This window comes from Panthera onca, assembly GCF_046562875.1.
Source record: "Panthera onca isolate mPanOnc1 chromosome Y unlocalized genomic scaffold, mPanOnc1 haplotype 2 h2.ChrY_unloc_8, whole genome shotgun sequence".
Classification (NCBI taxonomy): domain Eukaryota; kingdom Metazoa; phylum Chordata; class Mammalia; order Carnivora; family Felidae; genus Panthera; species Panthera onca.
This window is the reverse complement of record NW_027675871.1, coordinates 341,546-359,766: the sequence shown is the minus strand read 5'-3', so window position 1 is coordinate 359,766 and position 18,221 is coordinate 341,546. Positions and strand designations below refer to the sequence as shown.

Here is an 18,221-nt window from a genome sequence, read left to right as displayed (position 1 = left end):
GAGAAAAACCTCTGTATTTGAAATACCATTGGCAATGGAAGCTAGTAACGAAAATTTATATAAGCTTCCTATGAAACGAGTATAATTTAGCCCTCTGCATCTTTTAAATAATTATTCACTTTTATTTACTCATGTGGCAGTATTTGTAACAACACATTATCATTGAGTAGTGAAAAAAAGAATATGAGGCTTACTGGGAAACTGTATATTAGGAAGCTATGCCATTTGAACTCTACAAGCCCAAGAGTCAAAATCACAACTCTCGGGGCGCCTGGGTGGCTCAGTCGGTTAAGCGTCCGACTTCGGCTCAGGTCATGATCTCACGGTCCGTGGGTTCGAGCCCCACATCGGGCTCTATGCTGACAGCTCGGAGCCTGGAGCCTGCTTCAGATTCTGTGTCTCCCTCTCTCTCTGACCCTCCCCCATTCATGCTCTGTCTCTCTCTGTCTCAAAAATAAATAAACATTAAAAGAAAATTTAAAAAAAAAATCACAACTCTCATTATTCCCCTAAAAAGCTGCCAAGCAGAGAGAAACCGTAGTATGGAAGATTTAATAGGTCATGTTTCAGCCTGGGATGGATGGTTCTATTGCAGAATACTTAAACTTGAAAGAATAATGGTACAAAATCACTCCTTGGCCCTTCCGACATCGCAGTAAAATCTGGCTGCGGCACCACTGACTAAACACCATTAAGTCTTGCTGCCACCAATAACTGAGGTCACTTGGATAATCAAGAATTCCATGCTGGACCACAGGACATAAACACTATCATAAAAGTGAAAAGTACTCTGTGTGGCTCTCCTGTTTGATCCCTGTGGTCTTTGATTGTCAAACAAAAGACCAATACCTGCTAACATAACTGTGCATGGACATAAGATAATAAAGGAAAGTCCTGGACCAAAACTGTTAACCAACTGCCATGATATTGATAAGAGTGATGCATGGTAATGTGGATATTTCCTGTTATCCAACAACGACAAAAACAAGTGAGGAAAATCTATTTTGCCCAAAGATAACCTCAACCAGTTATTTGGTGCCAAAAAAAAAATGTACCACCGCTCTAGATCAGTAATACTTCAGAGAATTCCAACGGCTATTATGTATGCAGGTTTAGTCACCACCCTTACCCATACTCATTTACACTATGTGATTTCTATTTTAAAATAAATTATCCTGGAAAGACTCCCAGATCAGTATGTGAGATTGGTACAAGGCCAAGTCATTTCCGAGTGGATTCCATCCATGTCCATAACCAGCACCAGTTTTTTATTCATTTATTTTTTGAAATTCACTCATTGGTTTGTAATAGAAACCGTGTGGTTTCTCAATGCACTTTCAATTGTACCCACTTATAAAGAATTTCCCAAGTTAATTTTACTAAACAAAACCTTCCAAGTGTCTACCATTTCCTTTAGGAGCTCAGTAAACATAAACATTACATTTCAATATAAAATCTTTAGAAACGTCTTAAGAATGTGTACACAGTTGAACTTTGAATCTTTTGGTTTGTAATCACCGAGCCCGTGACATTCAAAGCCATACAAATCCTTACATTATTAACAGTGATACACTTGAATTTCTTAGACAATATCCTTGGTCAAAGCTTTGGAATCCAGTTAAAACTCAGAAAGGTGTGGGATTGAGAATACCCACTATTGCAATTGGTATTGAGAATACCAACTATTGCAACAACTTTCCACACATATTCGATCTTCCACACATATTCCACAGAATATATGGAATATTCCACACATATTCGTCCAGAAAGAGTGGCAGTCAAAAAAAAGGAAAGAAAGAAAGAAAGAAAGAAAGAAAGAAAGAAAGAAAGAAAGAAAGAAAGAAAGAAAGAAAGAAAGAAAGAAAAAACAAATGGGGCGGGAGGAGCCAGGAGGTGGGTGAACAGCAAGGAAATTCTAGCTTTATTACACAAGCATGGAACCAAATTCCTTTGGAGGGGGTGGGGGTGGAAGTCTAACGACTTCAGACCAACGAGGGAACAAGAGAGAACATGGATCTGCCCCTACAGTCCTGGAGACATCTCAATCTGGGGTTAGGAAGAAAGGGGACCTCCCTTGTGGTCCAGGGGTCTCCTCCCTCCGCAGACCCGGTGCTGGGAGGCAGCAGAGGGCACTGCTGCCCGGGAGTCCAAGAAGACGGCGCCGCATCCCGGGGGCGCGGGCCGGGACCATCTGGTGCTTCTTCGCCCATAAAGTGCACTAGGGGACGCGGTCCCAGCTGTCCCTGGTTCATCCCTCCAGGCACAGCCCGTCCCGGGGCTGAGAGGTCGCGCGGCGGTGGCCCGCATCTCACGCCCAGGCACTGGAAAGCGGCGGAGTCTCACCACGGGTGCCAGGTTCACTCCCAGGACTTGGCGCGCCTGGCGCCGCGCTTCTGCCAGGCTGCTCTCGACCCACACGTCGCCCGCTACGCGAATGGTGGGGAAGGTGGTCAACGTCGGGGTGGCCGCCCTCCCACTCTCCTCCAGGGTGCGGCCCCTGGAGCAGGGCCCGGGTGCTGCGGGCTTACGGGGGCTGATGTCCTCGCGGGACGGTGGCGGCGGGGCCGGCACCTTCCTCTGGCCGACCGCCACCGTCCGGGCTCCGTGGCTTCTCCGCCTGGCAGCTGGCCGGCGCGTCTGGAGGCGGGCCTCGGGGGGCTGGTGCCGGGGGTCCGGGACCAGGGCCAGGAGGGAGGAGTAGCCGTAGACGTCCTTGCTGCGCAGGATGTGGGGGGAGAACTGGTGCTTGAGGCTGCAGAGGTAGCTCCAGAGCTCCGCGTCTGAGCTCATGAACTCCGTGCTGCGGGGCAGGAATAGCTTGAAAGCGTCGATCAGCGCGTTGGTGCTGCTGGCCAGCGACAGTCGCGACGGTTGCCACCGCATGTACACCACCTTCTCCTCAGGCGCCTCCAGCGCGGCCCCTCCTGCAGCGCTAGAGGCTCCTCCCCCGGCGGCCGGGGCCAGGGCCTCCCTGGGCCAGCGCCGCCTCCTCTTCATGCTGCTCAGGATGTGAGGCCGCTAGGGGCCGCCCGCGCTTGCCAGGTCTCGCGGCCGCCGCAGGGCCCTGATGAATTTCCTACCATGAAGCCAAATCAGGCGGCAGGCTGTGAGAGTTACACCGCAGTTGCTAGGAGACCAGGCGCTTTGTGAGGTCACAATGTCTGCACATCTTATCACGGTGGGCTGCCCAGCTGCCTTAGGTTTGGCTGTGTTTAAGATTATGCCCTTGAGAAAGACCTGCACGTAATCTTACCTGAGAAGGCCCATAATTCTTCACGAGTTCAAGAGGTTTGTCTTAGAGGTGAATGCACGGGTGCTTCAGCCTCCAATAATTCCATCTAACATGAAATGACACTTAGCGGTGGACAGTACACACAACTTGCAATCAAACATGACTCTAAGAGGGTTTTAGCTAATTAAATGCCTTGTCATGCAACGCACTGAAAGCCAAATTGAAATAACTACTCTACCCTTTCAAAGAATACCGATATACTGTGCCTTGCTTAGGGTTCCATACCTGTGTTGGTACAGCTCACAGTTCAGGAAGCTGTTCTTCACAGCAGCAGCAAACAGTTTGCCTAGTTAGTATCCATGCTCAATTTCATGCAGCCTAGGGAAGACCAAGTCATTGTGTGCTTAAGAGCAAAGCGTCAACGAATTCTGTGTGAGTGGCCAGTAGGGCATTCAGTGCCACTAAAACCTATTCACTACCTACCAATTCATGATATTTCAGGTAAGTCATACACAAAGTAGTAAGAGACCGTATGGGACTCCAAGGGTAGAAAACGTGTTACACCGTCCGTGTAAGTGCTTTTGAAACCAACCAGCATAGTCCATCCATTATCACCACATACACAATTCATTCACAAAATACTACAAGGACCACCTACCATGATGAACTGAAATCCACTTCCCCATGAAAGGATGACTCCAAACTATGTGAATCACTAAGAGTGATAAGTCATGGTAACAATCAGAAGAGAAACTTGCCAAGGTCAACGTGATACATGTGAGAGGCCTCTGTCTTTATTCAGCTCCTTTTCTTAAACACACAAACAAAACTTTCATCTACGCAGCTTAAGCTACTACTACCTCACGCTCATAAAGTGCTGAAAATGGAAAGCTATCCTCATATTCAGTAAGAGCAACCCCTGGATTTTTTTTTATTAAATGTAATTTATTTTCAAATTGGTTTCCACGCAACACTCAGTGTTCATCCCAACAGGTGCCCTCCTCAATGCCCGTCCCCCACTTTCCCCTCTCCCCAACCCCACGTCAACCCTCAGTCTGTTATCAGTATTGAAGAGTCTCTTATGGTTTGCCTCCCTCCCTCTCTATAACTTTTTCCCCCCATCACCTTCCCCATGGTCTTCCGCTGAGTTTCTCTGTATCCACACATGGATAAAAACATATAGTATCTGTCTTTCTCTGCCTGCTTTATTTCACGTAGCAAAATACCCCCCAGTTCCATCCACATTGCCACAAATGGCCAGATTTCATTCTTTCTCATGGCCAAGTAGTATTCCATTGTATATACATAAACCACAACTTCTTTATCCACTTGTCAGTTGATGGAGAGCTAGGCTCTTTCCATAGTTTGGCTGTTGTTGAAAGTAGTGCTATAAACATTGGGGTACATGTGCCCCTATGTCTCAGCACTCCTGTACCCCTTGGGTAAATTCCTAGCAGTGCTATTGCTGGGTCTTCGGGTAGGTCTATTTTTAATGATTTGAGGAACCTCCACAATGTTTTCCAGAGCGGCTGCACCAGGTTGCATTCCCACCAACAATGCAAGAGGGTTCCTGTTTCTCCACATCCTCACCAGCATCTATAGTCTTCTAATTTGCTCATTGTAGCCACTCTGACTGGCATGAGGTGGTATCTCAGTGCGGTTTTGATTTGGATTTCCCTGACGGGGAGTGCTGTTGAGCATCTTTTCATGTGTCTCTTGAAAATCTGGATGTCTTTTTTAGAACAGTGTCTGTTCAAGTCTTCTGCCCGTTTCTTCACTGGATTATTTGTTTCCCGGGTGTGGAGTTGGTGAGTTCTTTTGATAGGTTTTGGATACTCACCAATTATCGAGTATGACTTTTGCACACATCCTTTCCCATTTGGTCAGTTGCCTTTTAGTTTTGTTGATTGTTTCCTTCACTGTGGAGAAGATTTTTATTTCGATTAGGTCCAATGGTTCATTTTTGCTTTTAGTTCCCTTGCCTTCGGAGATGTGTCAACTAAGAACTTGCTGATGCTGAGGTCAGAGATGATTTTTCCTGCTTTCTCCTCCAGGGTTTGATGGTTTCCTGTCTCACATTCATGTCCTTCATCCATTGTGAGTTTATTTTTGTGAGTGGTGTAAGAAAGTGGTCTAGTTTCATTCTTCTGCATGTTGCTGTCCACTTCTCTCAGCACCATTTGTTAAAGAGACTGTCTTTTTTTTTCCATTGGATATTCTTTCCTGCTCTGTCAAAGGTTAGTTGGCCATAGGTATGTGGGTCCAATTCTGGGATCTCTATTCTATGCCATTAAGTCTACGTATTTGTTTCTGTGCCAATACCATGCTGTCTTGATGGTTATAGCTTTGTGGTAGTGGCTAAAGTCTGGCATTGTGGTGCCTCTCACTTTGGTTTTCTTCTTCAGTATTACTTTGGCTATTCAGGGTTTTTTGTGTTTCCATACACATTTTATGATTGCTTGTTCCAGCTTGGAGAAGAATGCTGGTGCAATGTGATTGGGGCTGCATATAATGTGAGGACTGCGTTGGGTCATATTGACATTTCGTCAATATTTATTCTTCCAATCCACGAGCATGGAATGTTTTTCGCTTTCTCTGTATCTTCTTCAATTTCCTTCACAAGCTTTCTGTAGTTTTCAGCATACAGATCTTTTACATCTTTGGTTAGGTTTATTCCTAGGTATTTTTTGACTCTTGGAGCATTGTAAATTGGATCCGTTTCTTTATTTCTCTTTCTGTTGCTTCATTATTGGTGTATAAAACGCAACCAATTTCTGTACATTGATTTTGTACCCTGCAACATTGCTAAATTCATGTATCAGTGCTAGAGGACTTTTGGCGGAGTTTGTCCGATATTCCATGTATAGTGTCATGTCATCTGCAAAAAGTGGAAGTTTGACTTCATCTTTGCAAATGATGATACCTTCAATTTCATTTACTGTCTGATTACTGATGCTAAAACTTCCAACACTATGTTCAACAAACGGGGTGAGAGTGGACATCTGTCTTGTTCCTGATCTCAGGGGGAATGGTTTCACTTTTTCCCCATTGAGGACGATATTTACTGTGGGCTTCTCATAAATGGCTTTTATGATGTTTAAGGTATGTTCCTTCTATCCTAACTTTCTTGAGGGTTTGTATTAAGTAAGGAAGCTGTATTTTCTCAAATACTTTTTCTGCATCTATTGACAGTGCACTATGGTTCTTATCTTTTCTTTTATTAATGTGATGTAGCACATTGATTGATTTGTGAATATTGCACTAGCCCTGCGGGCCAGGAATGAATCCCGCTTGATCGTGTTGAATAATACTCTCTATATGCTATTGAATGTGATTTGTTAGTATCTTGTTGAGAATTTTTGCACCCCTATTCATCAGGGATATTGGCCTGTAATTCTCCTTTTTTTCTGTGTTTCCCGTTTGGGAAGCAAAGTAATGCTGGCTTCATACAATGAGTCTGGAAGTTTTCCTTTCATTTCCATTTTTTGAACAGCTTGGGAAGGATAGCTATTATCTCTACTTTAAATGTCTGCTAGAATTCGCCAGGAAAGCCACCTGGTCTAGGACTCTTGTTTATTGCGATATTTTTGATAACTGATTCAATTTCCTCACTAGTATGGGTCTGTACACATTTTCTATTTCTTCCGGTTTGAGTTTTGCAAGTGTGTGGGTATGGAGGCGTTTGTCCATTTCTTCCAGGTTGTGCAGTTTGTTGCCATAGAAGATTTTATAGTGTTTCCTGATGATTGCTTGAATTTCTGAGGGATTCGTTGTAATAATTCCATTTTCATTCGTGATTTTACCTATATGGGTCCCCTCTCTTTTCTTGTTGAGAAGCCAGGCTAGACGTTTATCACTTTTGTGTATATTCTCAAAAACACAACTCTTGGTTTCATTGATGTGCTCTACTGTTTTCCTTTAGACTCCATATTGTTTATTTCTGCTCTGATCTTTATTATTTCTCTTCTTCTGCTCGGTTTGGGGTGCCTTGCTGTTCTGCTGCCAGTTCCTTTAGGTGTGCTGTTAGATTTTGTATTGGGGATTTTTCTTGTTTCTTGAGATAGGCCTGGATAGCAATGTTTGTTGTTGTTGCTATTGTTGTTTTGTTTTGTTTTGTTTTGTTTTGTTGTTCCCTGTCAGGACTGCCCTTGCTGCATCCCGAAGGGTTTGCATTGTTGTATTTCGTTTCCATTTGTTTCCTTTTATCTTTTAATTTCTTCTCAAATTGCCTGGTTGACCCATTTATTCATTAGTGGGATGTTTTTTAACCTCCATGCTTTTGGAGATTTTCCATCCTTTTTTCTGTGGTTAATTTAATGTCCCTTCAATTACCTCATTCTTATCAACAAGTTTCTGTATGTTTTTAATTAATTGTTTTATATATGTGTGTGTCTCCGAATTTGGTGTGTAGACATTTAAAATGTTGAGCACTTCCTGATGGAGAGACCCTGAAATTAAAATAAAAAGCTCTTCGTCATCTCTTGTTACAGCCTTTAATTTAAACTCTACTTTGCATGATATAAGTTGGCAACTCCAGGTTTCTTTTGACCTCCAGTAGCATGATAGATAGTTCTCCATCCCCTCCCTTTCAATCTGAAGGTGTCCTCATGTCTAAAATCAGTCTCTTGTAGACAGCAAAGAGATGGGTCTTGTTTTGTTTTTTGTTTTTGTTTTTTCTATCCATTCTGATACGCTATGTTGTTTGGTTGGAGCATTTAATCCATTGAAATTCAGTGTTATTAGGGAAAGATATGCGTTCAGAGTCATTGTGATGTCCGTAGGTTTCATGCTTACAGTGGTGCACCAGTTTCCTTTCCCACCAACAGGGAGAGAGGGTTACTCTTTCTCCATATGCTCGGCAGCATCTGTGGTTTCCTGAGTTGCTCATTTTAGCCACACTGACTAGTGTGAGGTGGTATCTCAGTGTGGCTTTGATTTGTATTTTCCTGATGATGAGTGATGTTGAGCATCTTTTCATGTGTCTGTGGGCCATCTGGATGTCTCCTTTGGAAAAGTGTCTATTCATGTCTTCTGCCCATTTTTTCACTGTATTACATTTTCCAGGTGTGACTTGGGTAAGTTCTTTATACATTTTGTACACTAACCCTTTACCAATATGTCATTCGCAAATATCTTCACTCCTTCCATCGGTTGCCTTTTAATTTGGCTGATTGTTTCCTTTGCAGTGCAGAAGATTTTTATCTTCACCAGGTCCTGATAATTAATTTTTGCTTTTCGTTCCCTTGGCTTTTGAGACATGCCAAGGAAGAAATTGCTGCAGTTGAGGTCAAAGGTTTTTTTTTCCTCTTTTCTCCTCTAGTGTTTTGATAGTTTCCTGTCTACATTTAAGTCTTTCATCCATTTTGCATTTATTTTTGTGCACGGTGTAAGAAAGTCATCTAGTTGATTCTTCATCATGTTGCTGTTCAGTTCTCCCAGCACCACTTGTAAAGAGACTGTCTTCTATCCATTGGATTCTCTTTCCAGCTTTGTCAAAGATTAGTTCACCATACATTTGTGGGGCCTCTTCTGGGTTAACTATTCTGTTTCATTGGTTAATGTGCCTGTTTCTGTGCCAATGTCATACTATCTTGATGATTACAGCTTCGTAGGAGAGTAGAAAGTCTGGGCTGCCTCCCACTTTGGCTTTCTTTTTTCAACATAACTTTGGCTACTCAGGGTCTTTGGTTGTTCCGTGCCAATTTTCAGATTGCTTGCTCCAGTCTGGAGAAGAATGTTGGTACAATTTTGATTGGTATTGCATTAAATGTGTAGATTTCTTTGGGTAGTATTTACATTTTAACACTATTCATTCTTCCACTCTATAGGCATGGATTGTTTGTTTGTTTGTTTGTTTGTTTTTTCCTGATTTTGTTGTGTCTTCATCATTTTCCTTCATACATTTTCTATACTTTTCACTGTACAGATCTTTTACATCTTTGGTTAGGTTTCTTGCTAGGTATTTTACGGTTCTTGGTGAAATTGTAACTGGCAGTGATTTCTTGACTTCTCTTTCTGTTGCTTCCTTATTGGTGTATAGAAATGCAACCAGTTTCTTTACACTGATTCTGTATCCTGTGAGTTTGGTCAATTCATGTATCAGATCTAGCAGCGTTTTCATGGAGTCCTTTGGGTTTTCCGCGTTCAGTCTCACGTCATCTTTGAAAGGCCAAAGTTTGACTTTGAGTGATATATGTTCAGTTAAGTGTAGATAAAAAGAATTTACTCTTTGGGCTCTATGTTTACTTCATAATTGCACAATAAGTGAGAAATAAGCAAGAACTGTGCATGTTATCCCACATTAGATTTGGTAACTGGAATCTAACTCTTTAAAATATATTGAATTCCTCATGTTATGGATAGAAGTATGAAACATCTAACTTCACCCAGTGCACACGTGTGTATTTGTAAACACATATGCTAATCAGCAAAATTGTAATACTAGAGAGTTGTACCAAATTTTACACGTTCATGGTACAGGTAATATTGTTTTACCATCTTTATGGTAGCAGCCCAAATAAGATATTTGGAATCAAGGAGAGAATCCAGAACCTACAGTGTACATTCTCCATGCTCTATCTTGGCTTTCAAATAAATGAACAAATGCACTTAAAAAAAAGATTGCACTGGTAATCATGTTTATGCAATTGTGCAATAAGTTTTTATGGACTCTAGCCATAATAAGAGTGCACGTGAATAAGGTTTGGAAATAACACCTATTTATAACTTTGTTTGACATGACAAACTCACTAGCAACATATACTTTCAAAAACTTTTTAATTTTTAGTATTAATCTTTTCAGATATTCTATAAGGCCCAATCACATCTTACTCCACATGTAGAAGAGCAAAGGTAGAAATGGTGAACTTTGCATGTGTTACAAAGGCTATTACATGATATTATTTGATATCCTAGAATATTAAACAACTATACAGCTGCACGACTCATGCTAGGTATTTAAAACTTGACATATTTTAGCTTTCTGCTTTTCATTATTTAATAGTTTTTTAGAATTAGCTTTTGCTACAATCGCATAACTATTAACTTGGGTAATAGACATCCAAGTTTCCAGCTTATCTGTTTTTGTATCAGTGATTAAAATCAATCCCTATGTTATTGCCTTTTTAATTAACCATGGCTATTTTTTTTAGTTCTTTTTTCACTGCAATACTAAATTTTCTGCTGTCTTCTATGCCTTTTTTCAAGCCCAGTGATTAATCTTATGACAATTATTCTAAATTCTTGCTGTTATACTGCTTTTATCTATTTTGATCAATTCTTTAATGGTCACTTCTCCTGGAATTTCGTCTGACGGTAATTCTTCCGTTTCATCATTGTGGATAGTTTTCTATTCCTTATGTGTTTCAACGTTGTTGTTGTTGTTGTTGTTGTTGTTGTTGTTGTTGTTGTTGTTGTTGCTGTTGCTGTTGTTGTTTTGTTTTGTTTTGTTTTGTTTTGTTTTATGTGCTCTGCACCTGAGAGCACTGCTACATTAAAGTGGGCTCATCCCCTCTCCATGGCCTGGCCCTTCTGGGGGTGTGTTTTGGAAAGTGTTACTTGCTTTGCGTTGCTATGACTTTCGTTGTTTGATTTCTCATCTCAGAGTGATTTTTTATAATCCCATGAGGTGTGCTTTGATTTGCTCCTTGAAGTACCGAATGAAGTAATTGGAGGTTTGCACTATCTTGACAGGGGTTAAAACACCTTAAGTTGCCATGCATGGATGTTCTTGCCCTTCCCAACAATGGGGGTTTCTCCTGGTAGTGAGATCCTGGAGATGTGATGGCGCCAAAGCCCGGGCCCCACACAGACGGCTCCTCCGAAAGGCTCTGGGCAGCTGCATTTATGAAAGCCGCTCATTTTCTGATTTCCCAGAGGTTACCTTGGGCAAAATTGTGGATTTTTTAAATTACCTGGCCCCATCAATTTCTTCTACCAGCCAGGTCTTAGATTGTAGGCAAATGATACCTCAGAGTTTGCTTTTCCAATTTGTAAGGGGAAGTATAACGCCTATGTTCAATATAGTTGTGAGATTATTGGTAATGCTGTAAAACGTGTGGAAAAAATACTGGCATATTACACTCAATAAACACTGTATTTTTTTGATTTCCTCATAGTTGTCACTACATCCATGCAAACTGTATCTCCAGGGTGGGGTCTTTCGTAGGTCAAAATGTAAGCTACCCCATAGAAGCTATCAACGAGGCAAACTGTTTTTCCTATTCTTGAGGTGACCCATCTCTTTTTTTGAATATGAATATTAACTTTAGTGGTAGAGATTATTGAAGACTTGAATGTATATTGCAGTCCAGCACACCGGGAGATAGTTAAAAGTCCCCTATTTCAGGCACTGTGGATATACATATCGAGCACCTTAGGTGTCAGGTGCTATTAGGTTCAAGTACACAGTGATAATCAAACATGCACGCTCCATATATTCAGGATGTTTCAAACCTTAGCTACAAAAGGTACATGTGTAATTACAACTTGTGGCAAAATGCTGTTAAATAAAAGACTAAATGTTATGAGAAGGAATGACACAGGGGACAAAATGTCGATTAGAGGATTGGCCAACAAAGGTTTCTTGGGGAGAAAAGTCCTTTATTCACACTTGGACCCGTAGCAAGAACGGTAAGGAAACTAGCAAACACAAAATGCATTCTAAGCGGCACCTACGTGGGTCTAGTTTGAGAAACCAGGAGAAGAGACGGTCCCAATCACCTAAAGAAAGGAGAATGAGGAAAGATGGCATTAGAGGGGTGACAAGGCAGGACTGCCAACGTCTGGTGGTCACGTTACAGATTCTGTGTGTCATTTTGAGTACAGTGGAGATTAGAGGGTTGTTTTAAGCAGAGGAATGAACTGCTCAGATTCAGGATTTTTGGATTGCATTCCTGATGCAGTGAAAAGAATGGACTGGGATTTTGGTGGGAAGGGAAAGGCAGCATGGGGCTAAGAACGAAAATGGAGAGTAGGCAGAAGGTGGTGAGAAACTAGCTGGCTTGGCATACATTGGAGGTGGAGTTGAGAGCCCCTGCTGCTGAATGGATCACAGGAAAGACGTTGAGGAGGGAATGACTGACAATGAGTCTCTTTCCCTCTTGAGCAACTGAAGACAATGTCCCATTAACAGAGAAACACAACAGGGGTTAAGTTGGTCATGGATTTCAATTGTTTATTGATTGGGTATTAATTCACATACTTACAGAAGTTTGCTTAGAATTTTAACTTTTCGTTGTTTTGTGTCTACCAAATTGCTTTGTTATTACCATCTTCAGGTTCTAACTGATGGTCTCCAATTCTTCGCTGTCAACAAGACCTTCTTTCATAAGATTATGGAATTGATGGGTTATGTAGGTACCTCATCTTCTACCCAATCTTTGTCATCGTCAAAAATACTTAATGGCCACTGTTGTAGAAGAATCTCAAACTCCAACAGGGTTGTTCTCACTGTTCTTGGAATGCCTGCCCCTCCTTTTTTCCCACACATTTGCTTTTGTTTCCTTTGTCCTTCTCCTTTCTGCCTGCCAGCTAGACTTGGTCACCCTTTAAGATTCTTTGTGCTATGCCTCTGAGATGCCTTTACTGATCCACTCGCTCAGTGGACTTCTCCTGATACATGAAACTTGACCTTGAAGACTTACTGTGCTTTGTATGGTATTTGGGTTTTTTCTACCCTCAAATATTATAAGTTTCTTGAAGGCAAAGATGAGGTCTTCCATGCTTCCAGAAACTTTTATAAACACTCAAACATGGTCAAAGTTTAGAAATCTTTCTAGGTGAAGTGGTTGAGTCAACGTCAAATCAGGTGGGAGGGGAGTCTGCTGAAGGAATTTTCGGATTCAAGTGCAACCTTGAAACAACGTTTACATCACAAACCAGAGGCAATTACCTAACTTCACAAAAATAATAAGTTACTGCACATATCTTCACGTTTCACAAAAGAGTTATATCATAACCTCGGTTTTCTCCTACCTCTCAATGCATATTGGAGACTGAACTTGAAGAACGTGTTTTCAGAGTTTTGTGATACCTCAATGTTAAGCGTTGCAGTACTTTCTAGAGTCACATTGTTCGTTTTTGGCTTTCATTCTCTGACATATATTCATCGAGACAGATTCTGGGCATGAATCCAAAAAGCAGTTTCAGGAAACTAGAAAATTAAAGAGCACCAACTAAATTTTCTGTTGTAACAGTTACTACTAAGGAGATCTCACTTAATTCTGTCTTTATCTGGACCATGGAAAATTAACTCTTGCCTTTTCCAGTCTCAGTATTTATGGAGCTGGTATACCAAACTAGGGTATGTCTAGATATTTGATACCCTAATCTCCCACTCAAGTGTGCCGTATCATGGAACACATATTTTTAGAACATGTCTAAAGACGTTTCTTTTGAGAATTTGGGGAATTTTCCACATATTATGGAAGCCATGCAGAGTCTCTTAAAGCCTATAGGTAGTCTTTTTGTGTAGGAGCTTTATGAAAAAAGAAGAAGAAGAAGAAGAAGAAGAAGAAGAAGAAGAAGAAGAAGAAGAAGAAGAAGAAGAAGAAGAAGAAGAAGAAGAAGAAAGAGGAGGAGGAGGAGGAGGAGGGGAAGGGGGAGGGGGAGGGGGAGGAGGAGGGGGAGGAAAGAGATGTCAATATGGCCACAAAATAATTTTTACATTGCATTTTATTGTCCAGAAAGAGGAACCCATTGAGAATTCCTTAAACTGGATTCATCTCCTCCTTTTGTCTGGGGATTTCAACATCTACCCTAGTGGTTCTTAACCCAAGCTCAAATTAGAGTGATCTGTGGAACTGCCATCCAGACATCAGGGTGATTCTGATGTACAGCCAGGTTTTAAGGCTAAGGCAGCTAACTAAACATTAACGCGCTGTAGTAGATACGCTTCATGCTGAGCACAGTAAAAGGGAAATGTTCATAGCAGTCTTCCGTATAATAAGTACAGTATGGAAACATACATTCCAAACGTGAATCAACAGTAGAATGGATAAGCAAATTGTTAAATAATCATGTAATGGAATACAGTGTGGAAGTACCAATCCCTGAGTTACACCTATCCAAAACAACTTCGATGAGCGTTATAATGTTGAACGGAAGAAGCCAGATCTAAAGAAATGCATATTATTCCATTATATTTTTATAAAATTCAAACATAGCCTAATTTAAACTGTTGCTCAAAGTCAGGATATTGATTACGTTGGGGAAGGGAGATGGAGCAGGAATGGGGAGTGATTGCAGGGAGAGAATTCATGGTGCTGGTAATGTTCTCCTTTTGGAGTTTCATGGAAGTTAGAGGCCTAAGGTTATACAATATAAAATTATGTATTTACTTTACATTTTCAGTATGTCCTCAAATCTATATGCTGAACTAATTGCAGAAGTTCATCTGTATTGAAAGCAATAGAATCCTTTGAAATAAGCTCTTTGGCCAAAAAAATAGTAACAAATTTGACAGTGGGATGGATCATTATGCGTCATGATTTGCTACTAGTTCTTGTTTTGTTTGTTTCTTTGTCTGTCCGTTTGTTTGCTTGCTTGCTTGTTTTTCGTGTTTAATATGATGTGGTCCTGGAGCAGACCCACTGAAGATGATATTTTGGAAGTTAATACATTAATTAGAGTAAGTGGGTTGATGAATCTGTTCACTAAAGTCTTTCCTAAAGCCAATAGCATATGGTGTAAAGCCAATTATATGATTTTCAAAGAAATGTAATATCTTATAAACTCACAGTTATTATGGACTCCTGTGTGGCTCAATTGGTCAAGCATCTGACTTCAGGTCAGGTCATGATCTCACAGTCTGTCAGTTTGAGCCCGGAATCGGATTTAGATTTTGGATTCTCTCTCTCTCTCTCTCTCTCTCTCTCTCTCTCTGGCTCAGCTTTTACACTTTCTCTCTCTCTTAAAAACAGATCAACATTAAAAAAATTAAAACAATAAAAAATAAACAAATAATGTTGATTTTGAGACAGAGAGAGCACAAACAGAGAATGGGCAAACAGAGGGGACAGATGATCCAAAGTAAGTTTTATGCTGATAGCACTGAGTCTGGTGTGGTGCTTGTATTCACAAATTGTGAGATCATGACCTGAGCAGAGGTTGGAAACTCAGCTGACTCAGCTACCCAGGTATCCCTTGACTCCCATTGTAATCTAGACCTTAGCAATGTTAACACTGGACTATTTGAAACTATCCTTGATATGTTTAATGTACCTAATAAATTTATGAATTGAAATATTTTATTTATTTAAATGATACTAGACTGAATCATTTTTTTGAAACGTGATTTTATGATTATGGTAGTCTTAAAGTGTATTGCAGAAAATTTAGAAAATTAAAAATAAAAAAGAAAGAAAAATGGTCATAAGTCAAACACCTGGTGATAAGCATATCTAAACACCTTTTTTTATGTTTATGTATTTTTGGCAGAGAGAGAGAGAATGAGAGATAGATGAGCAAGAGTGAGCGATGGGAGGAGAGAGAGAGATAGCATCATAAGCAGGCTCCACGCTGTCAGTGCAGAGCCTAATATGCAGCTTGGTCCCACACACTGTGGAATCATAACTGAGCTGGGATCTAGAGCCAGATGCTTAACCGACTGAGCCATTCAGGTGCCCCTGGAGGTAAGCACCTCTAACACTGTGGTATAATCGCCAGGGAAGAGGTATATGTACATGCATTAACCAAAATTAGCTGTGAATCCCATTTCTGGTCATCTAGTGATACGAGCATTTCTCTAGGTCATAAATGTTCTGCAGGGCTATGAATTTTAAAGGCCACATAGCATGCCATAACCTATTTAAACACTGCTATTGATCATTGAGGGTGTTCCATTTTCTTGCTTCAATTAGTTGCTACAAGTAGAATTAGCTTTTCATGGTCTAGACACAGTTTAGTAAATGTCAATTAAAAAATAAAAAGAACTGCAGCCGGTAATGTGAGGCGGAGGAACACGTATGACCAGATTTGGCTTCACCTTGTCTATTGCTGGCAGTCTTTACATCCTTCTCTCCCTCATCCTCTTTTTCTCCTCCTTGACCCACAACCCTCACCTCTTTATTGCTCCTTCTTCTCATCCTCCTTTCTCTGTCTATACTGGCCTCCTTGCTTCCCATCAGTACACACGTTCACAATCCTGCCTTGGGGAATTCATGGGTCCCTCTGCCTAGATCACCTTCCTGTCAGCAGGTAGTTCTCTCATTTCCTTGAGGTATTTATTGAACTGACACCTTTTTCAGCAGGACCCTCTGTGTCTAGTATTTCACCCTGTCTAGTATTTCACACCCCTTCCCCCAATTCTTATATCCTCTCCAAGATGTATTTCCTTTTTTTCCCCATTCATTATTCCCTACCATAGTTTCTATTTCCATTATCTTTGTCAGTCCCCCCACTGGACTATTAAGCACCAAGATCACAGTGATCCTTGCTCCTTTTGTTCACTAATGGATCCTCTGGGTGTAGACTGTGTTGTCTCACTCTAAATGCTCCAAAAGTTTTTATTGAATGATTCAATGAATCAACATCACTCCTTCTTTGTTATGAAAGCTTTATAATTTTGTACTTTACACTTACATCTATGATCCATTTGAGTGAATTTTTGTATAAGTTATGAATTTAGGTCAAGGCTTCTCTTAATTAATTAATCAATGAACCGACTAATTAAACAATTAATTACTTAGTTCATTGATTACTATTGCATACGAACACTTAATTGTTCCAGTAACACTTGATGAAAGACTATATCCCTTTTTCTGTTAGGTTGGCTATATGTCATTATCAGAAGTTGGGTGAGGATGCTTGTGTATGGGGTCAGTTTCTGGATTCTCTGTTCTACCTCTTGACCTGTGTCTCCATCTTTCTTCACTATCACACTGCGTTGATTACGGGAGGTTTATATTGAGTCTTAAAATTGTGCAATATGAGTTCTCCAACTTGGTTATTTTTCAGAGCTATTTGGCTGTTCTAGTTCCTTTGTCTTTTCACACACATTTTAGAATCAGCTTGCTGATATCCACAAAACAATCCTGGGATTTCGACTGGGATTATGTTGAATCTCTAGATCAAGTTGATAATTGACATCTTACTAGCGAGGCTTCTATGGATACATATGGCATATCTCTCCATTTATTTATATCTTCCTTGATTGATCCAATCAGCCTTCTGTGGCTTTTAGCATACAGATCCTGTGCATGGCTGTTAGATTTAAATGTAAGTATTTCAATGTTTGGTGTGATATTAAATGGTTCTTTAAAAGCATTTCATATTCTAATTGTTCATTGCTTATGTATAAAAATAAAACTGAGTTGTATATATTGAGCGTGTATTCTGGGGCTTATTTAATTATGTTTGAGTTCTAGAAAACTGATGTATACCCTTTAGAATTTGTTTCATGTTGATAACCCCATGATTTAAGAGTTGCGGCAATTTTTAGGGCTCGTTGATGGCTCCATCATTTGACTACCAGACTGCTGGGTTCAGCAGCTCAGGTCATGGTCCCATGGTCAGGGGATTGAGCCCCGTGTGGGGCTCTGTGCTAAGCATGGAGCCTGCTTAAGCTTCTCTCTCTGTCTTTCTCTCTGTCTCTTTCTCTCCCCGTCTCTGCTCATTCTCTCTTTCCAAAATACAAATTGACAGGGGTTCCGGAAGATGGCGGCGTAGGAGGACGCGGGGCTCACAGCGCGTCCTGCCGATCACTTAGATTCCACCTACACCTGCCTAAAGAACCCAGAAAACCGCCAGAGGATTAGCAGAAGGGAGTCTCCGGAGTCAAGCGCAGACTAGAGGCCCACGGAAGAGGGTAGGAAGGGCGGCGAGGCGGTGCGCTCTCCACGGACTGGCGAGAGGGAGCAGGGGCGGAGGGGCGGCTCGCCGGCCAAGCAGAGCCCCCGAGTCTGGCTGGCAAAAGCGGAGGGGCCGGACAGACTGTGTTCCGACAGCAAGCGCGACTTAGCGTCTGGGAGGTCATAAGTTAACAGCTCTG

At 41.2% G+C, this 18,221-nt stretch overlaps 1 protein-coding gene across 1 annotated transcript; it reads right to left on the bottom strand.

Moving 5' to 3' along the window:
* Positions 1 to 1,973: 1,973 nt before the first annotated feature.
* Positions 1,974 to 3,121, bottom strand: LOC145715287 (coiled-coil domain-containing protein 71L-like). Its single transcript, XM_081794944.1, has 2 exons — positions 2,189 to 3,121; positions 1,974 to 1,980 (listed from the first exon to the last, which is right to left on the bottom strand). Exons 1-2 carry the CDS (start codon positions 2,995 to 2,997, stop codon positions 1,974 to 1,976), a joined length of 816 nt encoding a protein of 271 aa, XP_081651070.1. The 5' UTR covers positions 2,998 to 3,121.
* Between the last annotated feature and the right edge of the window lie 15,100 nt (positions 3,122 to 18,221).